The sequence below is a fragment of the Oncorhynchus mykiss genome, chromosome 30 (genome assembly GCF_013265735.2).
Source record: "Oncorhynchus mykiss isolate Arlee chromosome 30, USDA_OmykA_1.1, whole genome shotgun sequence".
Lineage (NCBI taxonomy): Eukaryota > Metazoa > Chordata > Actinopteri > Salmoniformes > Salmonidae > Oncorhynchus > Oncorhynchus mykiss.
This window is the reverse complement of record NC_050570.1, coordinates 20,195,820-20,220,600: the sequence shown is the minus strand read 5'-3', so window position 1 is coordinate 20,220,600 and position 24,781 is coordinate 20,195,820. Positions and strand designations below refer to the sequence as shown.

Sequence of the window (24,781 nt, the reverse complement as noted above, 5' to 3'; positions counted from 1 at the left end):
GGAGATCAGTGAACAATCAGCACACGTGGATGAAACATTCAGTTCACTTCAGGACTACTATGTTTGGTATATTATTTGAAGAAGCTTTTACTCAAACATAGGGCTAGTCCAGATCAAATCACTTCCATAAGGTGTCCTTAAAACTGTATTTCCATAGTACTAAGGTAGGCAGATATGTTTTTCATTTGCGTTATGGGGTATTCAACACTGAATGGACTTCCTGCTACAATATAAACTCAACCCTTTCCTCAGCAGTATTTTTGTGTGCTCCTTTGCCACCTTGTGGACTAACTTAAGACCTGCATGACTGTTTTACTACGTCGATTGGCCTCACTCCACAGGCCTTGTTCTCAGTTATTTTACAAAACAACACCATTGAATAGATGTAATACACAAACAATAAACCAGTTTGAATGTATATTCTGAAAAAATACAAATGTATGACAATACTGCACGGCTTCGAACGCTGCTTGTCTAATCAGCATCCATTTCATAATTAAACATGACACTGAGTTTAGAGCAGGAACACGGAGTACATTTAATGTCTCCACATACTACAATCTTAGATATGTACAAAAACATATATTCATTTTAGATAAGAGAACAAGAACTAAATTACAGGACTGATTCAACTTTTTTTTTAAAAGTAAAATCTCTTAATACTGTGCTCATTTTCTAAAAATTAAAATGAAGAGAATGCCTTACAACGTTCCTGGTTAGACAAACCTACATGGTTAAAAAAGATAACATTACTTGTTTATAAAAATAAAGACTATTTTAGATTTGGTTTCCTGTTTCAGTCTTCTATATGGACAGAACTAGTCTTCAAGCTGGAATTTATCAGGTGGTCAATGGTGCTCCCTTAGTGGCACATCTGTGATGTCATCTCTTTCTGTAGGGGCAGGAGTGATGGCAACATTATGATAGCAAAAGTACACAAATGTGCTTGTAAACATCACAATTCTAGGGTGCAATATTGTCATCATAACTTCCCTTTCAGCTTCATTTGCAAAACAAACATGTAATATGTAAGAAAATATATGAAAATTACAACAAGACAGACAATTCAATCATTTTTTTATCACTCACCAGTGGCTCGAGCTCCTTGTGGTCTGTGAGGTTAAACTCCGTTACAAAGTAATAGAAGTGCTTGTAACAGGTGTTGACGTGGGCCTCTGCACCCATCTGGTTCACACGATCAAAGTGATGGATGTAGACGTGGACGAACACACGGAACAGGCGAGACAAAATCTTCTTAGCTACCTGCATGAAGGTCTTTGGGAAGGGAGTACCTTCAAAAACCAAACATAAGATGACAAAAAAGATTAAGACGTGTCCTCCTGTGACATGTAAAGTAAACACAAATGTGGTCATGCTCTCAACCTCATCTCTGTGGTTGGTTCAGTTTAATTGTCAGATTAATTCTCAACTTTAAATATTACATTGGGTGCAAATACAATTGGTATAAATATTCTATGTTTTTGTGAATCAAGTGAGGGATGTTATTTTCTTGTGTACTGGAGGATCATGCTTGTATCACTTGATTGAGATATGTGAGCCTTGGAAAATACCACACCTAGGGCAGAGGATTCATATTTCCCTTCATCCATCAAGAATAGATGAAGTTATCAGTCTATCCTCTTACACTAATCTAATAGCATTTTAAAATGCATTCCTGGGGACATGTGTACATGCATTCCTATTTATACCCTACTGTAGATTGTGTGACCATTTCTAAAGTCATTGCTTGGCTGTTTCTACAGCTAGTCAGACGCAAAGTTATGTGTGGTGGGAGGAAGTGAAGAACGGAAGGTTAATAATTTCTGAATTATAGTAGATTAACTGATACAGCTGTTGCACTTTATAATGACAGAGAACTCAAGGAATTCAGCCCATAAAGATTATTCAGACCTATTTATCATCATCATGAATAGCCAAATAACAGATCCCATCTACCTAGTTATCATTCTTTGTACATACCAACGTTGGTGGGGAAGATGTGCTCGTTGTTGATCTGTACCTCGATCCAGTCCATCAGCAGGCTCATGTATTTTGGGGCTGGCACGGCTGTAGGCTTCTTGTACTTGTGCTCGTCCTGCCAGCGGTACTCGTACTTGGGCCCTCCGGACATGACGGGGCAGGTCTGGTCGGTGCAGGAGTCGCTGATGGTGCCGTAGATGAGGTTGATGCGGTTGAAGAAGTCCACCACGTGAACAGCCACCCAGTCATTAAGGTCCTCTCCATGGGGCAACGCCACCGCCTGCTTCAGGTCCAGGCCTGCATTCAGAGACGCCTGGGCCTTCTTGTGCAGCTCAAAGCGCTGTGTCCCGGGCTCAAACTTACGCTTTGGCCGGAATGTCCTCTCCTTGTTGAAGACTTGCTTCAGGGCCATGGACATTGTTGCATGTGTCAGTTTGTTTATGTCTTAATGAATGATTTACTGGTTAGAACAAGGAGATATAAACAACAGTGGAGCAGTTATACAATGGTTGTATTTTTCTCACAGATGGTTTTGGTCCTGTGGCTGAAGGGTCTAATCAGAGAGAGGGGGGGGGGGGGGGGGGATTATTTTGTGTCAGATTCACATATATTCCATATTGTCCAATTTAGCAGTAACGTGCAGTATTCAGTCTGGTGCTGCAATGCCAACAAAGTAGGCCCACAATGTATTTATTGGTGGCGCTTCTATAAATCTGTAACATTTCACAAATCTGCATCACCATTATTTCTGTTGTTTGGTACAAATGCATAATAGTGTAAGTGTTTGTGGTGTCTCAATCCATTATTGAAAATGAATAACAAATGTAAAAAAAAATCTACGGATTAATCAGTTAATCAAATTAATAAACTATATTTAACTAACCAAAATTTATAACACATCTATGACAGCTGTCCAAAGAGTGGTAAATTCAAGGAAGTCCTCCAACATAACCTGAACATCAACTTCGAGAAGAATAACCCCAATCACTTACAATGTTGCAAAGTGAGTATCGTCACAGAGTTAGTTAGTTACCACGTTGCAAAAAGTGAGGGTTGTTAGAATGTAGTTACAATTTGTTGCAAGCTATATGAGTAATTTCCTACTTTTCACAATACATTAAGGCCTGGTTCAGGAAAGCGAGACAGCATGTACAACCTAGCACAACTTTATGAAGTGACCTCAGACAATAACGACATGTCATATATTGAGGTTATTAATATGACTATATCTAGCCAGCAGACAGATAAAGTGGTCAGGAGCAAAAGTGAAACAAACTAAGTATAGAAGCTAACGTTAGTCCATGATGTATCCTAGCGGTAGCCGGAGCGCTGATGCTACGATGCTTCAAAGATGACGGCGCCAAGTTTATTCATGAGAGAAAAAAGGATACAATCGCACTTCTTGCTTTTCGCATGATAAAGGTAACCACAAACTACTCCTTAAAACATGTTATTCATTATATAATTTAACGTAGAAATAATGGGAGTAAATTGCTCCCAAACGAGCTGACCGTAAAAGCAACCACTTTCCCCGAACTTAGATAGGCTAACGTTATCACTTACTTGTTACGCTTTAATGTCCCTTCCCTTGCTGTGTTCTCTTGAATATAATAAACTTTGCTAATCCTTTTTAAATATATAACAACGGCTACATTTGAATTAATGTATAACGTCAGTAGTTCTGAACATAGCGCTAAGTCTTTACTAAGGCAACTAAAATAAGCCCCTCCCTACCAAAAAAAAAAAGAAATAACAAGCACTTCCTCTGATTTTACGTCACTTTACACGGACCAAGCAGGCGCACATACAGTATTTCGTATGGAACTAATTGAGTTACAAAATAAACTGGATAATATATATAGATTAAAAGCAGAAGGAGCCTTTATTAGATCTAGGAAAAAATGGATTGAGGAGGGAGAACAGAATTCATCCTATTTCTTTAGACTTTAGAAATGTCACTCTAAAAATAACACTATCCATAAATTAAACATTGATGGTGTTATTACAGATGACCAAAAATGAATCGCTAAATACTGTAGCAATTTTTACAGAAAATTGTATAGCTCTACGTACTGTCAGGAATCCATAGATATGTTTTTTAACTCACTGAATAATGTTCACTCTATCAGTGATATAGAATCTAAACAGTGTGATGAACCCATCAAAGTTGAAGAGATTATAGAGTATATCAAACATCTAAAGAACAATAAATCACCAGATGTTGATGGAATTACATCAGAATTTTACAAATTATTTTCTGAACAAGTAGCTCCCTTCGTATTTGAAGTCTTTTTTTTTTAGAGAGTATTAAAAACAATGTTCTCCCTCCTACAATGAGTCAGGGGTTAATAACACTGATACCTAAGCCTAAAAAATAAGTGGTGCTCATCGATAACTGGCGTCCAATTTGTCTTCTTAATAATGACTATAAGATAATGACTATAAGCCTTACCACTTGCAAAAATAATTAAAGAAGTCCTGGATGCAATCATTGATGAAACAGTCTGGCTTCATGAGGAACAGACATATTTCTAACAATGTCAGACTAGTATTAGACATACTTGACTACTCAGATCTAATAACTGAGGATAGCTTCATATTATTTTTAGATTTTTATAAAGCATTTGACACAGTAGAGCATCAGTTTCTCTTCCACTCCCTTGAGAAACTTGGCTTTGAGGATTTTTTCTGTAAGGCTATTAAAGACTCTCTATGCAAATGGTAACAGCTCCATCAAATTGAAATATGGCACCTCACCTAGATTTGAGTTAAAGAGGAATAGGCAAGGTTGTTCTATCTCCCCGTACCTGTTTTTATTAATCACCCAACTTCTTGCAAATTATTTAAATAATAGTACAAGGTATTTCCATAGCTGGTAAATAAATTATTATAAGCCATTCCCTCTATTGTTATTATAAGCCATTGTTTTAGATGCCATTCCCTCAGGTGTTGCTCTGTTATTCAGGAACGTGTCAAGACCTGACCCTCCGAGCCTACCTTCTATTGACCCTGTTGACTCATCAGTAGGAAAGATTTGTTTCTCTTTTGGTCCATTCAACAACAGAGCGATACGAACCTTGTTTCAGCAGGATGTTGTATCTATACCCAATGCCATGCCTTATTGGAATGGATTTATTGATAATATCTGTTGGGAAAAAGGTTGGATGTTGCCACACACATACCTACTTGTTAACAAAATTAAAGAAGTTTCCTTTAAAATTATTCATAATGTTTATCCTGCCAACTACTATATGAAGAAGTTTAAGGAAAACATCAACTCAAATTGCTCCTTTTGTAATGACCACCCAGAAACAGTGTTGCATCTTTTTTGGCATTGTATTCATGTAAGAAAACTGTGGCAAGACATCATTAGATTTATAATTGAACACATTTATGAATATTTTACACTATTGTGGAGAGATGTACTACTTGGATTCTTTACATACGATAGAAATAAGCTGAAACATTTTTATGTAATTCATTTCATTATTCTTTTGGCCAAATTTCATATACACAAATGTAAATTTACAAACAAAAAAACACATTTTCTCACCCTACAAAAAGAAATTAAACTGTATTTTAAGATGGTTAAATACTCTACTAACAAAAAAGCTGTTAGAATTGTAAGTGTATGTACAGTGAGGCAAAAAGTATTTAGTCAGCCACCAATTGTGCAAGTTCTTCCACTTAAAAAGATGAGAGAGGCCTGTAATTTTCATCATAGGTACACTTCAACTATGACAGACAAAATGAGAAAAGAAATTCCAGAAAATCACATTGTAGGATTTTTAATGAATTTATTTGCAAATTATGGTGGAAAATAAGTATTTGGTCAATAACAAAAGTTTATCTCAATACTTTGTTATATACCCTTTGTTGGCAATGACAGAGGTCAAACATTTTCTGTAAGTCTTCACAAGGTTTTCACACACTGTTGCTGGTATTTTGGCCCATTCCTCCACGCAGATCTCCTCTAGAGCAGTGATGTTTTGGGGCTGTTGCTGGGCAACATGGACGTTCAACTCCCTCCAAAGATGTTCTATGAGGTTGAGATCTGGAGACTGGCTAGGCCACTCCAGGACCTTGAAATGCTTCTTACGAAGCCACTCCTTCATTGCCCGGGCGGTGTGTTTGGGATAATTGTTATGCTGAAAGACCCAGCCACGTTTCATCTTCAATGTCCTTGCTGATGGAAGGAGGTTGTCACTCAAAATCTCACGATACATGGCCCCATTCATTCTTTCCTTTACACGGATCAGTCGTCCTGGTCCCTTTGCAGAAAAACAGCCCCAAAGCATGATGTTTCCACCCCCATGCTTCACAGAAGGTATGGTGTTCTTTGGATGCAACTCAGCATTCTTTGTCCTCCAAACACGACGAGTTGAGTTTTTACCAAAATGTTCTATTTTGGTTTCATCTGACCATATGACATTCTCCCAATCTTCTTCTGGATCATCCAAATGCTCTCTAGCAAACTTCAGACGGGCCTGGACATGTACTGGCTTAAGCAGGGGAACACGTCTGGCACTGCAGGATTTGAGTCCCTGGCGGCGTAGTGTGTTACTGATGGTAGGCTTTGTTACTTTGGTCCCAGCTCTCTGCAGGTCATTCACTAGGTCCCCCCGTGTGGTTCTGGAATTTTTGCTCACCGTTCTTGTGATCATTTTGACCCCACGGGGTGAGATCTTGCGTGGAGCCCCAGATCGAGGGAGATTATCAGTATGTCTTCCATTTCCTAATAATTGCTCCCACAGTTGATTTCTTCAAACCGAGCTGCTTACCTATTGCAGATTCAGTCTTCCCAGCCTGGTGCAGGTCTACAATTTTGTTTCTGGTGTCCTTTGACAGCTCTTTGGTCTTGGCCATAGTGGAGTTTGGAGTGTGACTGTTTGAGGTTGTGGACAGGTGTATTTTATACTGATAAAAAGTTCAAACAGGTGCCATTAATACAGGTAACGAGTGGAGGACAGAGGAGCTTACAGGTCTGTGAGAGCCAGAAATGTTGCTTGTTTGTAGGTGACCAAATACTTATTTTCCACCATCATTTGCAAATAAATTCATTAAAAATCACAATTTTTTTTCTCATTTTGTCTGTCATAGTTGAAGTGTACGTAAGATGAAAATTACAGGTCTCTCATCTTTTTAAGTGGGAGAACTTGCACAATTGGGGGCTGACTAAATGTTGGAGTTACGGTTTTGGAGCAGTGGCTTCTTCCTTGCTGAGTGGCCTTTCAAGTTCCAGTCCCCCCCAGATAAAGGAAAACTGGAGGGGTACTCCCTGTCCTATCGTACATTCTCAGAGTTATAGCCGGGTCGGTTCAACCATAGTTTAATTGTTTCTAGGTGTTTTCTTAGGCATACACACACATTCCTCTCTTTCCCAGTCTAACCTAACTTATGTTTAATATATTTAATTACTCCTTATCCATGTTACATAACCTCTCATCCCTAATGGTTAAGTTTCCGGATATAATTATTTAATAATTTATCTTAAATCTTATAAATTATTTTATCAGAAGTCAATAATTTTTTTCTGGGGTCTTGGCTGATTTCTTTTGATTTTCCCATGATGTCAAGCAGAGGCACTGAGTTTGAAGGTAGGCCTTGAAAGACATCCACAGGTACGCCTCTAATTGACTCAAATGATGTCAATTAGCCTATCAGAAGCTTCTAAAGCCATGACATCATTTTCTGGAATTTCCGAAGCTGTTTAAAGGCACAGTCAACTTAGTGTATGTAAACTTCTGACCCACTGGAATTGTGATACAGTCAATTATAAGTGAAATAATCTGTCTGTAAACAATTGTTGGAAAAATTACTTGTGTCATGCACAAAGTAGATGTCCTAACCAACTTGCCAAAACTATAGTTTGTTAAAAATACATTTGTGGAGTGGTTGAAAACTAGTTCAATGACTCCAACCTAAGTGTATGTAAACTTCCGACTTCAACTGTACATGCTGTGTTTCCCCCTTTGAATTGTCTTATCAGTGTCTATGTAGCCCGTTATCAGCTACTTCTATCGTTACTTCATAAAGAAGAACCTTCACTTGGGGAAAGTACACTTAACAAAAATATCAAAGCAACATGTAAAGTGTTGGTCCCATGTTTCATGAACTGAAATAAAATTTCCCAGAAATGTTTCATACACACAAAAAGCTTATTTCTCTCAAATGTTGTGAACAAATTTGTTTACACCCCTGTTAGTGACCATTTCTCCTTTGCCAAGACAATTCACCCATCTGACAGGTGTGGCATATCAAGAAGCTGATTAAACAGCATGGTTATTACACAGGTGCACCTTGTGCGGGGAATAATAAAAGGCCACTAAAATGTGTAGTTCTGTCACACAACACATTGCCACAGATGTCTCAAGTTTTGAGGGAGCGTGCAAATGGCATGCTGAATGCAGGAATGTCCACCAGTGCTGTTGCCAGAGACATTAATGTTAATTTCTCTACCATAAGCTGCTTCCAATATCGTTTAAAAGAATTTGGCAGTATGTCCAACCGGCCTTACAACCTCGGACCATGTGTAATCCCGCCAGCCCAGGACTATCCATTTTCTTCACCTGCCGGATCGTCTGAGACCTGCCACCCATACAGCTGATGAAACTGTGGGTTTGCACAACCTAAGAATTTCTGCCCAATCTGTCAGAAACTGTCTCAGGGAAGCTCATCTGCGTGCTCGTCGTCTACACCAGGGTCTTGACCTGACCGCAGTTCGGTGTTGTAACCGACTTCAGTGGGCAAATGTTCAACGTCAATGGCCACTGGCACACTGGGGAAGTGTGCTCTTCCCGGTTGAATCCCAGTTTCAACTGTGCCGGGCAGATTGTGTTGTGTGGGTGAGCGGTTTGCTGATGTCAACGTTGTGAACAGAGTGCCCCATGGTGGCGTTGAGGTTATGGTATGGGCAGACATAAGCTACGGACAACGAACGCAATTGCATTTCATCGATGGCCATTGTCGTGCCTTTCATCCGCCGCAATCACCTCATGTGATTCACAGCCCCATGTCACAAGGATCTGTACACAACTCCTGGAAGTAGAAAATGTTCCAGTTCTTCCATGGCCTGCATACTCACCAGACATGTCACCCATTGAGCATGTTTGGATGCTCTGGATCGACGTGTACTACTGCGTGTTCCAGTTCCAATATCTAGCAACTTCGCACAGCCATTGAAGGGGAATGGAACAACATTCCACAGTCCACAATCAACAGCCTGATCAACTCTATGCGAAGGAGATGTGTTGCGCTGCATGAGGTGGTCACACCAGATACTGACTGGTTTGCTGATCCAGACCCCAAAGTATCTGTGACCAACAAATGCATATCGTGTTCCCAGTCATGTGGAATCCAGAGATTAGGACCTAATGAATTTATTTCAATTGACTGATTGCCTTATATGAACTGCAACTCAGTAAAATCTTTGAAACTATTGTGTGTTGCATTTATATTGTTGTTCAGTATAGTTTTAATCATGTTTTGAGGCTATATAGTGTTTGTTTACATTTACTTTGTTTACAAACATTGGAGTAAAACAAACTTTTATTTTGGATCTGGTACGACAGTTGAGCTAAGCTCATGAGGAATTTACAAGATATATTCTTCAAGAATCAAAGGGTACATATCATTAATTTATAAGTCCAAAAATGGATGTACTGTAGCAACTGCAGATTGCCCGTTTGAGCCGATGTTTCTTGCCTTCTTACTTTTCATAATTCATTCACAAATTCTTTTCACAATTACTTGATATAGATACACCATATTCTGTGAAAATGTTTAATCATGACATATTAAGGAATGTATATAGCGCTGAAGCACTTAAATATAATTCACATTTGACCTATAGTATAAGTACTCCCAAGGAATCATTACACTTTCAAATTGTAATTTTACCATGCACAATTCTTCGTGAAGCGTTTCTTTCAAACTATTCCAAACCTCGGATGATGGAGTCTTGAGCTACCTTTCAGAAGAGGAGCATCCTCACAAGAATGACTTTAATTACAAACTCACATTTGTGTCAATAAGGCTTGTTTAGCTGTTTACTGTAGCTGCCTGTTGCTGAAGCTGTTAGCTAGTGGCCAGACTAGTTCATAAGAATCTCTTTGTCTATCTCAAAGAATGCATTGTATGGCGGGGGGACAGAGTGTCTGTTGTCTCTGGTCTACTTGAGAGGCTCAGCAGCGTCTGCGGTCACCTCAGGAGGAGTTTTGTTGGATATGGAGTAATAAAAGACTCGCATGCACTCCTCCACCTTCACAAAGCCTGGCCGGTCCTCGTGTCTGAGAAGAGAAAGGTCAGACACTTTACATGTGATGCATCTACTTTTAAATGGGCAGCGGTGTGGCCTAGTAGCCTACTTCCCATGTGGTGTGAAAATGAATAGGTCTCTAGTTTCTCACTTACTTGTATGTCCAGCAGTCCTTCATCAGTGCATACATTCTATCTGGACATCCAGACGGACATTCCATCCGGCTCCCACTGGCAATGAAACTGATCACCTCCGGACCTTTCATTTTCTGATCATATTTGGTGAAGACGCAGATTAAGTTAATCTAGACAGCACTGTGTTGGAGGTTGTTATTTAAGCAATAAGGCACGAGGGGATGAGGTAGATGGCCAAGGGCTGTTCTTATGCATGACATAACACGGAGTGCCTGGATACAGCCCTTAACAGTGCTATATTGGTCATATACCACAAACCCGAGGTGCCTTATTGCTATTATAAACTGGTAACAAATGTAATTAGACCAGTATAAAGAAATGTTTTGTCATACCCGTGGTATGCGGTCTGATATACCACGGATTTCAGCCAATCAGCATTCAAGGCTCGAACTACCCAGTTTATAATACAGTATAAACATTTAACTATATTGTGGTTATATGTCTTGCGGGTGCTATACAGATTGTACCTTGTATGGTTTTCCTCCATAAGAAAAGGCTTCCCACATGGTGACACCAAAGCTCCAGACATCACTCTTGCTGGAGAACTTGTGGAAGTTCATGCATTCGGGAGCATACCACTTCAGCGGCCATTTTCCTGCTGTGCGTGCCTATGTACCCATGCACACACGCACGCACACACACACACGCATACCATACCACATGAATAATGTTTTAAGAACTGACTATATAAAACAGACCAAGATTATAGCACATGACACGTGCAAGAGACTCCTACCTTGTAATAGTTGTCATCAGCACCCAAAGCCTTGGACAGACCAAAGTCACTGATCTTGGCAAACTGTTGGTTGACCAGCAGGACGTTGCGAGCTGCCAGGTCTCTGTGCACAAAGTTCTTCTCCTCCAGGTACTTCATTCCCATAGACACCTGGTGCATCAGACCCACAATGTTCTCCACTGTGACTTTATCCCTGAGAGGTAGAAGGACAGAAAGGGAACTCAAATAAACCTTTTGAGAAATTACAGTATGTCATGGTATTGTTTGAGTATTAGTAGTGCTATCATTAATGGAATTTCCGTTACTCTCTATGATCAATGTCACTACTAAGAGAATAACATGCCTTATGAAACTGTATATATTGTACTACACGTGTCAAATAATTGACCTTACTTATTGGTGGAGAGGAACTTGTTGAGTGGCCCAACAGAAGCCATTTCCATCACCAGCATCAGGCACTCAGCCTGGCAGAGCCCCAGCATGCGGACGATGTAAGGGTTACTCAGCTGGTGCATGATCTCCGCCTCCCTCATCATCTCATCTTTCACCAGCTTCTCATTCTCACTCTTCAGCACCTTGATGGCCACATCAGTGTGGCCCCTGGAACCACACAGGAATTATTGGTGTTATGAATAGGGCCACATGTTTTTCCTAATTATAACCTATAACTGGGGTCCAGATTTTTTCCTGATCAGCTAATTTTGTCAGTAAAAATAATGAGTAATCTCTGACCTAAAAGGTAGTTATCAATTGTTATAAATGGCTCTAGGCTGACGTTATAGGTTCTAAACTCAGGATCTGATGTTCTGGTTTGATTCATCCAAAAAGCAGGTCAACCCCCCTCTCACTTATTTGTTTTGAAGACTCCTTTCTTGACACAGCCAAAGTTTCCCGAGCCGAGCTCCACCTCGTCAATCATCAGCTGATCCCTATTGATGAAGAACTTCTTCAGGTCATTAGGGTCATGGTAAGGGTTGACAAATTCACTGCAGTCCATGGGCAACATCGGACGGTCTGTGGGTGGGGAAGTCTTGATTTCCTTGGAGCCCCCCAGAGGTACTGTAAGAAAGGGACAAACCACAGGGAAATGTCTTAAAGACTTTGGTTGGGTTGTGTATTGGAGGACGCATGACTTTCAAACTTTCAACCTACCAGATAGTAGCTACTAAAAACAATTGGGTACCACGAAATTGGGGAGAAAAAGGGGTAAAATCAAAAATAATAAAAACATTTAAAAAGACAAATTTAGTGATTTGTGTATGTGTGGGTTTTGGTAGAAAGACCATGTGTGTCTGTTGTAATGTTATTGACCTACCCCCAGGTGGCGGTGTGTATCCATTTGTTCTGGGCCGCCTCTGAAAGAAATTTACTGTATTTAATAGTAATATAATAATAATAATAATAAGCCATTTAGCAGATGCCTCAATAAATACATTGGAAAGAGAGTATCTACCATGGAGAATGTTCTTGATACTCACCCACGAGGGCACAACAGGAGTCTCTGAAAAAATATTTGAGAAATAAGAAAATGAATTCAATGCCATGAGGGACAAAGTTAAGTGAAACAATAAGAATAATTTGATAATTGTCAACAAAATGTTAGTTAAGTACGTTTGGTGTTGCTGCGGTTCACACACGGTTCCCTCAGAACTGTCACTAGCCCATCAGGTTTCATCTTCAGATACTCAACCAGCTGCAGAAGGGAGGGAGAGTGGCAGGGAAAGATAACTCTCTTTGTCTTAAACATTAGGTAGCAGACATAATAAACTTGGACTCATTTATTGGAGAAGAGAGAACAGCCTACCTGCCACACAGTGTCAAATTTGGTTCCCTCTGGCATGGAGTACTTCCCTGATTTGTCATGTAGGATCTGGTAATGGTAGGCCGTTTTTCCGTACATCAAAGAAAGGGCAAAGGTTCCAGACTCTTCCCTGTCTCTGACTCTGATTAATAAAAACTCAAATCAAAATATTTTTGGGGTGTTTTTAGAACCTTTGTGTAGTGTTTGACTAAAATGCATTTCATGACTCACAGGAACTTTCCATCTGGCTGTGCCCCGGAGTAGAGCCGCCTCTCCCCTTCCTGGCGAGGTATCTTGCTGTGGTACCAGGGCATCCTCTCATGGGCGGTGGTGGCGATCAGCTTCTCCAGCTGTGGAGCCTGGCTGATGATAGCCTGCTCCATGGCCTCCCCCTGAACACAGATACAAAATCAGACAGGAAACTACATCAGAGACAGTGTTTATGTGACTTCAGGCCCTGCTGCCTCTCATCCTGTGATAGTCGCTCTGGTTAACAGCGTCTGTGAAATTACTCAAATGTAATTTAGCCAACCCTCACCTCCAGGTTCCAGGTCTGTCGTACATACTCCCTCAGCATGTTGTCCCTCAGGTTATCAAAGACGCCTGCTCTGATGGGGTTGTCTGGGGAGCGCAGACAGGGCTTCCTCAGGGTGCACACCAGGCCATCTGAATCATTACTGTAAAACTCACAGAGCTCCGCTGGACCACAGTGCGGCTTTCCACCTGCAATACAGTAGGTGCTGTTGAGCTGTTTCTCCACAGAGTAGTGGTGGAACTCCACGTTCCACACCAGAGAGACCACGTAGCCGCCCAGGCTCCGCAAACACTGGCGCAGCAGGAACAGCCCGTCGGCCATGCCTGCCAGCTTCAGGTGCTCCTCAGCCTCCGAACGACTGATACTGCCGTAGAAGAAAGGCAGCTCTGCCGCAGGGTCTGTCGCCATGTCTGAGTCTCCTCAGGCAGTACGAGGGAAGACTCCTCAGTTAAAAGGGTTGGAGATGGCTGGAGGCTCCTGGTTAAAGATCTATATAAGGAGAATGGAAAATAATCATGGATGACCACTATTTAAAAAAACAATATTCAAATTACTACAGGATATGTGTTTTTCTAATTGAGGTTGTTGATGAGGTACAGTCTTCAGCCTTTATTATAACTCACATTGAGCCTCCATCTTATGGACCCAGATGAGTGACTGAGGTATTTGTGTGGTTGGGCTGTTCAGTGTGCAGTATTTGAGATAGGGAGTGTGTGTTTCTCTGCACCGGCACAGGCTGGTGTTAAGCACAGCCACAACAGGAAGTTGACAACCGCCCCCATCCTCCTTCTCCAACCTCTCTTTAGTTTCTCACTCTTCCGTTGAGCAGGTGCTGCTGTTTCCAAAACTTTTCAACACACTAGTGACTAATTTAAATGAAAATTAAGGGAATATATATTTTTTAGATGCATGAAAATAAAAAAACAAACAGATGTAAAGCCCCCAACTTGTGCTTTTAACTGACTATCAGGAAATGTAAAATAAACCAAGTGTAGACTACAGGTTAGCATCACAGCATTTTGTGTCTGTTCTACTGTGAGCTAGCTTTATTTGATAACAAGTGAGAAAAGCCTGTTGGTGGGAAATACACAGATGAGTATCATGATAACTTTCAAAACATGGATACCATGATACCATGTCACACACACTTACAAAAAGGAGCTTGGTAGACAAAATAAAGATGGGCATTGAATCAGTTAACATAGTGATACTTTGATGCAGTTTTCTATTTGCGGTCGTCATATAACTTCCCCTTTTTCTTTTCAATTGACACCCCCATTTTGGAAAAAGAAAGCTTTAGCTAAACATGTTTTCCAATCTGTTGGTGTGAGTCATAGGTTAGGGTGGTTTTCCTTGGTTTGGTTTGCAGTTAAATGACCTGCCAAAATTAAACTTCAGTTAATTACATGATACACAATTACTACTAGCTCCTTATGGGAACTCTTCATGGCCAGTATTTGATTTTTGTTTCAGAGATCTGAAGTCTTGTGCTTGGTGAAATGATTCTCTGAGGTGGTGGTATGTCAAAAGGGGAGAATGTAAGGACTATCACCTGAAGCTTGTGTCTATGCTTAAAAGTGTAGTGTGATTCAACCACAGTTTCCTGGGCGTAGCTGTGACAGACTGCCCACATCCACGGCGGACACACAGACAGAGCCACAGAGAGCCGCAATGAGCCACAACGCACATAGACTCCACCATGGCCTGAGAACTTCAAACCCCCCCACCTCACCACACGGTTAAAGGACAGTGGCCTTTACATGTTGTGAATGGCTCAAACTGAACTGACTAGTGTTTACAGTGCCTTGCGAAAGTATTCGGCCCCCTTGAACTTTGCGACCTTTTGCCACATTTCAGGCTTCAAACATAAAGATATAAAACTGTATTTTTTTGTGAAGAATCAACAACAAGTGGGACACAATCATGAAGTGGAACGACATTTATTGGATATTTCAAACTTTTTTAACAAATCAAAAACTGAAAGATTGGGCGTGCAAAATTATTCAGCCCCTTTACTTTCAGGGCAGCAAACTCTCTCCAGAAGTTCAGTGAGGATCTCTGAATGATCCAATGTTGACCTAAATGACTAATGATAATAAATACAATCCACCTGTGTGTAATCAAGTCTCCGTATAAATGCACCTGCACTGTGATAGTCTCAGAGGTCCATTAAAAGTGCAGAGAGCATCATGAAGAACAAGGAACACACCAGGCAGGTCCGAGATACTGTTGTGAAGAAGTTTAAAGACTGGTTTGTATACAAAAAGATTTCCCAAGCTTTAAACATCCCAAGGAGCACTGTGCAAGCGATAATATTGAAATGGAAGGTATCAGACCACTGCAAATCTACCAAGACCTGGCCGTCCCTCTAAACTTTCAGCTCATACAAGGAGAAGACTGATCAGAGATGCAGCCAAGAGGCCCATGATCACTCTGGATGAACTGCAGAGATCTACAGCTGAGGTGGGAGACTCTGTCCATAGGACAACAATCAGTTGTATATTGCACAAATCTGGCCTTTATGGAAGAGTGGCAAGAAGAAAGCCATTTCTTAAAGATATCCATAAAAAGTGTCGTTTAAAGTTTGCCACAAGCCACCTGGGAGACACACCAAACATGTGGAAGAAGGTGCTCTGGTCAGATGAAACCAAAATTGAACTTTTTGGCAACATTGCAAAACGTTATGTTTGCCGTAAAAGCAACACAGCTGAACACACCATCCCCACTGTCAAACATGGTGGTGGCAGCATCATGGTTTGGGCCTGCTTTTCTTCAGCAGGGACAGGGAAGATGGTTAAAATTGATGGGAAGATGGATGGAGCCAAATACAGGACCATTCTGGAAGAAAACCTGATGGAGTCTGCAAAAGACCTGAGACTGGGACGGAGATTTGTCTTCCAACAAGACAATGATCCAAAACATAAAGCAAAATCTACAATGGAATGGTTCAAAAATAAACATATCCAGGTGTTAGAATGGCCAAGTCAAAGTCCAGACCTGAATCCAATCGAGAATCTGTGGAAAGAACTGAAAACTGCTGTTCACAAATGCTCTCCATCCAACCTCACTGAGCTCGAGCTGTTTTGCAAGGAGGAATGGGAAAACATGTCAGTCTCTCGATGTGCAAAACTGATAGAGACATACCCCAAGCGACTTACAGCTGTAATCGCAGCAAAAGGTGGCGCTACAAAGTATTAACTTAAGGGGGCTGAATAATTTTGCACACCCAATTTTTCAGTTTTTGATTTGTTAAAAAAGTTTGAAATATCCAATAAATGTCGTTCCACTTCATGATTGTGTCCCACTTGTTGTTGATTCTTCACAAAAAAATACAGTTTTATATCTTTATGTTTGAAGCCTGCAATGTGGCGAAGGGTCGCAAAGTTCAAGGGGGCCGAATACTTTCGCAAGGCACTGTAGTTTTATTTCCTGTCTTTTTTATCCTGGTATTATATGAGCTGAATTTAACAGCTAAAACCCTGAATGACAGAATAAAGTACTTGAGAGTAACCATAAAAGTCAGTTACCATGAAAATTGAAAGATGTTAAGCATAAAAACCAATCTGTCAGAGAAGAAGACGTATTGTCAACAAGAGAGTTGTTGACTAGGAAATGTCCACATTTTATTTTCTAGTTTCCTGAATTTATGAGTGAACACAGACAAATCCATAAAGGTCTCACCACTACTTAATAATTGGAGCATAAATATGCTGTTTGCTTTTGAACACACCAATTCTCTTCCCTCATCTTGCTTTCCTTCCACCTCAGAACAGACATTAGGACCACATAGAAAACAGCTGTAGGTCTATACTCTCTGTGCTTTGCCTGGAGGTTGGTTGTGGTTAACAGCTGAGCCAGTACAGGGCATACAGTACCAGCCTCGGCAGGCTGAAGGCTGTAGCTTTAAAGAGCGGGGAGATAGCAGAGCAGAAACCCTTCTGTGTTCTGACGCACAGCTTTTCCCATGCAGGTACAAGTGGCTTTGAGCTCTACAGACGGAATGCCCTATCCACTGCGGCACAGAGGATAACACGGAGGGTCTTTGGTTTGGCTATAAAACATGACATTCATCAACTATTAACAGTTGACTCAGGGTTGCTAAATTAGTTCACTGGCTCATGGTCATGAACTGTAACAATAATAATGCATATTTGCCTTGTATTTCATATAATCATAGTAAGACCAAACAAAGTGTGGGTTATTATTTGTCTTTGAATTGGATTCAATTGATCATACAAAAGACACTTTATATATCAGGAGGGGCATCGGTTTTGTAAGTTACTCTAATAAAAACATTCCTAAATCATTACATTACTTTGGCTACTATGCACTTAGCAACATTTTTAAAATCAGGCGAACATCTAATAAGTTAGGCTTATCAAAACATGTCCAGATATATACATGTGTTCAATGCAGCAATTCTTTATGTTGTTATCATTCTAGGCCTCTAGAACAGATAAACCACACCATGTTGCTTAATAACACCTGCAGTGTTTTGTAGAAACAACCACACAAATAGGCCTACAAACATCAAGCGTAGGTCTACATTAAAATGATGGGAGGTTAATGTACAAATGAAGTCAGTGGGCCAGACTGCTACCTTATAAATTGCTTACGTCAATGGAAAATCGAAGAGACTCCAATGCGCATATTTTTCCTATGGGCCTACGTAGAAGATTATTGTCGATTTCAAATCAAGCTTTTTGAATTTCGTTTCCTGCTTTTGTTTCATGAACATGTAACCCGCAAAGTGCTTACTGTTGCCTTGTTGGGTTTCGGACAGTGGTCCCTCATCCAACTATATTTAGCCAGTCGAGCTTAAGACCAAACCTAAGAGTATAATTAAGTATTTGTAAGCCCTAACTCTTTCCCTGGAACGACAACACATCAGTCTCAGTGATCTGGGTTGTGGCATCTCTATAAAGAGTTGAGCTACACATGGGCCCAGAAGTCCTCAGATCCTCAAGACACTAGTTTAGCCAGTCCTGTTTAAGCCAGGGACCTATCTAGACAGGCAAATCATGTTGTATTTTATAGATATTCCATTGCATTGGTTGAACTGGATTACAGTAGGTCCGTAAATGTCACAGAAGGTTGGTCTGTCATCTAGATGAGTCTCTTAAAAATAATATAGAAAGACAGCCCCTTATTTTCATACAAAGCACAGTATTGGTAATCTATTTTGTAATAATTATCTGATTACACGTGCCAACAAGTCTCAAAATAGAATCTATAATTCAAAAAGAAAGTTACAAGCAATAAACAACACACATAGAACCCTTGGGTGTGTCCACTTGAAAACCGTACCCCCGTTTGGCTTTCTATTCATATACACAATGAAAATAACTATTTATAAATATAATCTCTACTTTTGAAGCCACGGCTAGAATGTCTTTGCCACACTGTGGTGAACACATTTTGCATTTGTTACAGCATAAACTCTGCTAATAGAAACGTATTAACACTTAAATGTGTTCAAGGCACTGGTTACAAGGGGACACACATTTCCAGAACAGTCTATAGTTTATTTATATATATCATTGATATAAATTCAGTCTAAAATATTGTATTAGTATACTTCAAAGTAGATTAAAGTAATAGCATTTCAACTGACGTTTTTTCCATCTCTGAAAGACAATAGCCTTGTTATATAAAGATTTAAAAAATATAATCCTATTTACTCTATTGCCAATAAGTATATAAAAAACACAGGACTGACTTAAGATGCACTCACCATAAACGATTTAACTGGAACCAAGGGAAGAGAAGTCAGAGCTAGACAGGTTGACCTCAGAGAGAGAGTAGCTGAGTCTGGTGACAGAGCAGAGGCATCAGTGATCGTGTGAGGTTGCAGGAAAACTATGTCGGTTGATCGATACAGTCTGGAATCTTCACAGAGAAACTAACCTACTTCCTTACCTCAGCTACATGAAGTGACAGCAGTTCTCTATACAGCTATCTGAAACAGCAGCCCCAATCTTCTGTCTCCACCTGTAGCCTGCCACCACGACCCTCCAGCAGTGAGTCTATGACGGAGGTTTTAATGGTTAGATGAAACATTCAAATACATTGCATTCGGAAAGTATTCAGACCCCTTAACTTTTTCCACATTTTGTTAACGTTACAGCCGTATTCTAAAATTGATTAATTTGTTTTTTCACTCATCAATCTACACACAATACCCCATAATGATGAAGCAAAAATAGGTTTAGACATTTTTGCTAATTTATATTTAAAAAAAAAGTGAAATATCACATTTACATAAGGATTCAGACCCTTTACTCAGTACTTTGTTGAAGCACATTTGGCAGTGATTACAGCCTTGAGTCTTCTTGGGTACGACGCTGCAAGCTTGACTCATTTGTATTTGGGGAGTTTCTCCCATTCTTCTCTGCAGATCCTCTCCAGCTCTGTCAGGTTGGATGGGGAGCGTCACTGCACAGCTATTTTCAGGTCTCTCCAGAGATTTTCGATCAGGTTCAAGTCCGGGCTCTGGCTGGGCCACTCAAGGACATTCAGAGACTTGTCTCGAAGCCACTCCTGCATTGTCTTGGCTGTGTGCTTAGTATCGTTGTCCTGTTGGTAGGTGAACCTTCACCCCAGTCTAAGGTCCTGAGCAGGTTTTCATCAAGGATCTCTCTGTACTTTGCGCCGTTCATCTTTCCCTCGATCCTGACTAGTCTCCCAGTCCCTGCTGCTGAAAAACATCCCCACAACATGATGCTGCCACCACCATTCTTCACCGTAGGGCTGGTGCCAGGTTTCCTCCAGACGTGATGCTTGGCATTCAGGCCAAAGAGTTCAATCTTGGTTTCATCAGACCACAGAATCTTGTTTCTCATGGTCTGAGAGTCCTTTAGGTGTCCAAACTTCTTCCATTTAAGAATGATGGAGGCTACTGTGTTCTTGGGGATCTTCAATGCAGCCAAAATGTTTTGCTACCCTTCCCCAGATCTGTGCCCCGAGACAATCCTTTCTTGGAGCTCTTGGAGCTCTACTGCTGGTGATTCTCTGATCCACCTCTACGCAGACGACACCATTCTGTATACCTCTGGCCCTTCTTTGGACACTGTTAACAAACCTCCAGACGAGCTTCAATGCCATACAACTCTCCTTCCGTGGCCTCCAACTGCTCTTCAATGCAAGTAAAACTAAATGCATGCTCTTCAACCGATCGCTGCCCCACCCGCCCGCCCGTCTAGCATCACTACACTGGACGGTTCTGACCTAGAATATGTGGACAACCACAAATACCTAGGTGTCTGGTTAGACTGTAAACTCTCCTTCCAGACTCACATTAAGCATCTCCAATCCAAAAAATGTTCTAGAATCAGCTTCCTATTCCACAACAAAGCACCCTTCACTCATGCTGCCAAACATACCTTCGTAAAACTGACAGTCCTACCGATCATTGACTTCGACGATGTCATTTACAAAATAGCCTCCAACACTCTACTCAGCAAATTCGATGTAGTCTATCACAGTGCCATCCATTTTGTCACCAAAGCCCCACCAATGCGACCTGTATGCTCTCGTTGGCTGGCCCTAGCTTCATATTCGTCGCCAAACCCACTGGCTCCAGGCCATCTATAAGTCTTTGCTAGGTAAAGCCCCGCCTAATCTCAGCTCACTGTTCAACATAGCAGCACCCACCCGTAGCAGGTATATATCACTGGTCATCCCCAAAGCCAACTCCCATTTGGCTGCCTTTCCTTCCAGTTCTCTGCTGCCAATGACTGGAACGAATTGCAAAAATCACTGAAGCTGGAGTTTTACATCTCTCTCACTAACTTTAAGCATCAGCTGTCAGAGCAGCTTATCTGTACACATCCCATCTGTAAATAGCCCACCCTACTACCTCACCCCAGTAACTCTACTTGCCAAATGAATCTTCTGCACTATCCATCACTCCATTGTTAAATTGCTAAATTGTAATTATTTTGCCACTATGGCCTATTTCTTGCCTTACTTTCTAATCTTACCACATTTGCACACACTGTATTTAGATTTTTCTATTGTGTTATTGACTATATGTTTGTTTATCCCATGTGTAACTCTGTGTTGTTTGTGTCGCACTGCTTTGCTTTATCTTTATCTTTATCTTTATCTTTATCTTTATCAACTGGCCTACCTGGTTAAATAAAGGTGAAATAAATAAATACAATTTTAAAAATTCCTTCGACCTCATGACTTGGTTTTTGCTCTGACATGCATTGTCTACTGTGGGACCTTATATAGACAGGTGTGTGCCTTTCCACATCATGTCCAGTCAATTGAATTTACCTCATGTTTCAAGTTGTTTCAAGTTGTAGAAACATCTCAAGGATGATCAATGGAAACAGGATGCCCCTGAACTCAATTTCGAGTCTCATAGCAAAAGGTATTTCTGTTTATTATTTTTAACAAATTTGCAAAAATGGTTAAAAACCTTGTTTTCGCTTTGTCAGTACATGGTATTGTGTGTGGATTGATGAGGGAAAATGTGGATAATGTAAAGGGGGCTGAATGCTTTCCGAATGCACTGTATCTTGTTAGTCACATTTCAAAACAGGGCCAATGCATTGTCTACCATACCTTACAAAAAAAAGTTTGAAGAAGGCCATGCTCCAAATCAACTACAGAGGGCGGTCTGGATTAAAGGAGACGTTCACTATATTTGAACCAAATCTCTATTTCCAATGTTAATGGTATTATTATAGAAGTGCCTAGATATTTGTGATCTTAATTGTTTTTGAGAAACTTACCCTACCAGTGATATACTTCTTCATGCTTGTTCAGAAGTTATAGGGGCTCAGGAAAATATGAACAAAGGCTTTAAAAACACCCAAATACTTCCTTTTAGAAACAACAACGCAACCAGTATAGTGAAGCAAGTCTTTAGATGTTGTACACATGAAATTGTGTCACTCTGACTTTATCCGTAACGCTATGATCCATTCTGTGCAAATCAAACGGTTTCCCCTACCAGCTCTGCAGCAAAATGGAATGTAACATTGCAGATAAATTTACATTGCGGATACATTTACAATTCAGATATTTTTCATATTTTTTATTACATTGCAGATCAAATATACATTGCAGATAAATGTACATTGAAAATAGAGATTTGGTTCAAATAAAGTGAACTTCTCCTTTAACTATTCAGGTAACTACACTGTCATCATAAAATTACCCACTGGTACTACTAGGTCATATAGAACCTACTACAGCAACGTCTCCACACCAGACCTGACAGTGCAATCTCATTCTGGGTTTACGTGTATGCCGGCATTAGTCATGTAAATGGTATAGGCCTATGTTGGGTAAAGTCGTAATTGATGAGTACTCCGATTAAAACATCTCCTTTTATCTAGCTAATCGGAGTGTCTGCAGTGTTTAATCTGCGAATGTTCTATAGCAAACTGCACCAGTGAAAACGAAGAAGTGAGTTCGAAAAATCTGAAAGTAGGAAATCCAACACATTATAGAAATGTTTTTCACAAAATGAATGTGGCTTCTCAAAAATAACATTGTCGTTGATAAAACGTTTATTTTGATTAGAATCCCCATAAGAACCAGATGTAGCAGCCTCTCTCCCGTCTCTTAAACCAGGTTATTATGGAAGTCGCTTTTCTTGCAAGCATGATGTATAGTTGAACTTATCATCGACATATCATATTGTAAACGTCAAATGGAACAAAATGTATGTCTTTATATGTTGTTGCATACGTTTGGTTGTAGTTGTGTTATAAACATCACATTGGGCCCCCTCTGTTTTCTGTAGCCAAAAATCTTTGGTGTAGCTCCTCCGTGCGTACAGACGCTACCATTAACATTTTCACTTCCTGGTCTAGTACGCAGCTGTGAGAGCGAGCGGACGAGCAGGCATCCACCGCGTTGCTGTGGCAGTGGGACCCTGGGAGCAGGAGAGGTCCACTCATCTACGATCCTCGGCTCAATACAGACATAACTTTTCAAGGCAACTGACACGTCTCAAAGGAGGACAGGAGAAAGACATCGGAAACCCCGAGAGGCAACCATAGTGAATCTGGACAGGGACAAGAAAAAGGTACTGGACTCTCATTTTTAAACTTATTTTAAACGTATCTTTCGTAAACCTAGTGTGCACTTCTCTGTAGGCTGTATTATGAGAGCATAGTCCATTCCGCAAAAATGCTTGACGGCTTCTTTAGAAGTCTTCCATATCGATTTTACAGATATTTAAAGTAATTTTTCACAACTCGAAAATGACCATGGAATTATCAGGTCGAGTCAGACCATGATATTTTGTGATGGGGTTGATTTCTCAGTAAAGTAGAATATTTAGAATTGTATATTAACACCATTTGTTGGTGGTATTTCTTTGTTTAATTGCGTTGAGGTTAATGAAGAAACTGTCATGGATCCAAAACACTTTCCCCATATAGTTGAGTGAAATTGATACTGTTATTTGAAAAGCTGAACCCATAGGTTGCGGGCGTTGAGAGACTGTGCTTGTCTGATGCCTGGGAGCAGCAGCATGTAGTGTCAAATGGCACATGCCCATGGTCTTATGAGGTTTTCTGACGGGCGAGGGAGCAAGCAATGCTCCTGCAAGAGTTGGAGAAAGAATAGGCAGAAGTGGATTCTTCAAGACATCAGTGAACTACTGCACTGTTTAAACGTGTTTGATGAATATTTGTGTGTTTGGGTGACATCTGTCTGTCACTCTCTGTCTCTCTCTCATGCACACGCACACCTCAAACAAATATTTTTCAAAAAAATCACAAATCAAGTACCTTGAAGGAGTTGCATAGTGATTCATTGAACATTGAACACAGAGTTGTATATCTGGTACAAGCAGTCCATACAGACCCCCCCCCCCCCTCCACATAGTGCTCCTCTTCCTCAGCCAATGATCAGATTTATGAGACTGACCCAGAAGTGAACTAGTGCTGACATTAGGCTTGTGGCGTCTTTTGTAACAAAATCCAATGTTGGTGTTGCTTGGTTAAATCAAAAAAAATGTATGGAAAGGATTTGTGTCACAAAACGTATTGATGTTTTGGTCATATTGTGAATGCCTTTCACATCCAGTAGCTTCACCATGGTAGGGCTGCCCAGTGTTTGATCTGCATGTGAGGTTCCTAGGTCTCTCTCAACTGACTTAGGAGAATGGACAAATCTGTAGTCTTTCTTTGTCTGTGAGTATGTAGCATGAGAAATATGAAACTCAAGAACTCAAGGCTTAAACTGCCTCTCTTCTGTATGGTCTACAGTTGCTGACTGAGTCAGCCCACCTGAAGCCAGCTCTCAGAAA

At 40.6% G+C, this 24,781-nt stretch overlaps 3 protein-coding genes across 5 annotated transcripts in view; 1 reads left to right on the top strand and 2 right to left on the bottom strand.

The window, feature by feature from the left end:
* Positions 1-404: 404 nt before the first annotated feature.
* On the bottom strand, positions 405-3,748 carry LOC110521510 (MOB kinase activator 3A). 2 transcript variants are annotated; one of them, XM_021599108.2, is made up of 4 exons: positions 3,544-3,748; positions 1,981-2,440; positions 1,090-1,292; positions 405-892 (listed from the first exon to the last, which is right to left on the bottom strand). In XM_021599108.2, exons 2-4 carry the CDS (start codon positions 2,396-2,398, stop codon positions 863-865), a joined length of 651 nt encoding a protein of 216 aa, XP_021454783.1. In that variant the 5' UTR covers positions 2,399-2,440; positions 3,544-3,748; the 3' UTR covers positions 405-862. The 2 variants fall into 2 exon arrangements, with proteins under 2 accessions (XP_021454783.1, XP_021454784.1); XM_021599109.2 differs by having other exon boundaries at positions 1,981-2,533; positions 3,544-3,733.
* A 6,002-nt stretch (positions 3,749-9,750) lies between these two features.
* Positions 9,751-19,538, bottom strand: LOC110521509 (tyrosine-protein kinase ZAP-70). Of its 2 annotated transcripts, XM_021599106.2 has the most exons (14): positions 19,423-19,538; positions 19,238-19,314; positions 13,507-13,992; positions 13,200-13,360; positions 12,972-13,110; positions 12,779-12,860; positions 12,646-12,668; positions 12,483-12,522; positions 12,016-12,226; positions 11,561-11,767; positions 11,168-11,360; positions 10,899-11,039; positions 10,393-10,505; positions 9,751-10,268 (listed from the first exon to the last, which is right to left on the bottom strand). In XM_021599106.2, exons 3-14 carry the CDS (start codon positions 13,909-13,911, stop codon positions 10,151-10,153), a joined length of 1,833 nt encoding a protein of 610 aa, XP_021454781.1. In that variant the 5' UTR covers positions 13,912-13,992; positions 19,238-19,314; positions 19,423-19,538; the 3' UTR covers positions 9,751-10,150. The 2 variants fall into 2 exon arrangements, with proteins under 2 accessions (XP_021454781.1, XP_021454782.1); XM_021599107.2 differs by lacking the exons at positions 19,238-19,314; positions 19,423-19,538 and adding an exon at positions 14,127-14,273.
* Positions 19,539-23,342: 3,804 nt separating this feature from the next.
* LOC110521508 (A disintegrin and metalloproteinase with thrombospondin motifs 10) overlaps positions 23,343-24,781 on the top strand; it is a 67,623-nt gene continuing 66,184 nt past the window's right edge. The window contains exon 1 of the mRNA XM_036968614.1: positions 23,343-23,551. The gene's annotated coding sequence lies outside the window, so the exon portion shown is untranslated. The remainder of the gene's footprint in view (positions 23,552-24,781) is intronic.

Excerpts from the sequence above, each read along its gene's own strand:
- LOC110521510 (XM_021599108.2), bottom strand. The coding sequence starts at position 2,398 with ATGTCCATGGCCCTGAAGCAAGTCTTCAACAAGGAGAGGACATTCCGG. Across the intron at positions 1,293-1,980 it reads CATCTTCCCCACCAACGTTG|GTACTCCCTTCCCAAAGACC; the intron begins GTATGTACAAAG and ends TGGTTTTTGAAG. Across the intron at positions 893-1,089 it reads ACAAGGAGCTCGAGCCACTG|AAAGAGATGACATCACAGAT; the intron begins GTGAGTGATAAA and ends CTGCCCCTACAG.
- LOC110521509 (XM_021599106.2), bottom strand. The coding sequence starts at position 13,911 with ATGGCGACAGACCCTGCGGCAGAGCTGCCTTTCTTCTACGGCAGTATC. Across the intron at positions 13,361-13,506 it reads GACAGACCTGGAACCTGGAG|GGGGAGGCCATGGAGCAGGC; the intron begins GTGAGGGTTGGC and ends ATCTGTGTTCAG. Across the intron at positions 11,040-11,167 it reads CTGATGACAACTATTACAAG|GCACGCACAGCAGGAAAATG; the intron begins GTAGGAGTCTCT and ends ATGGGTACATAG.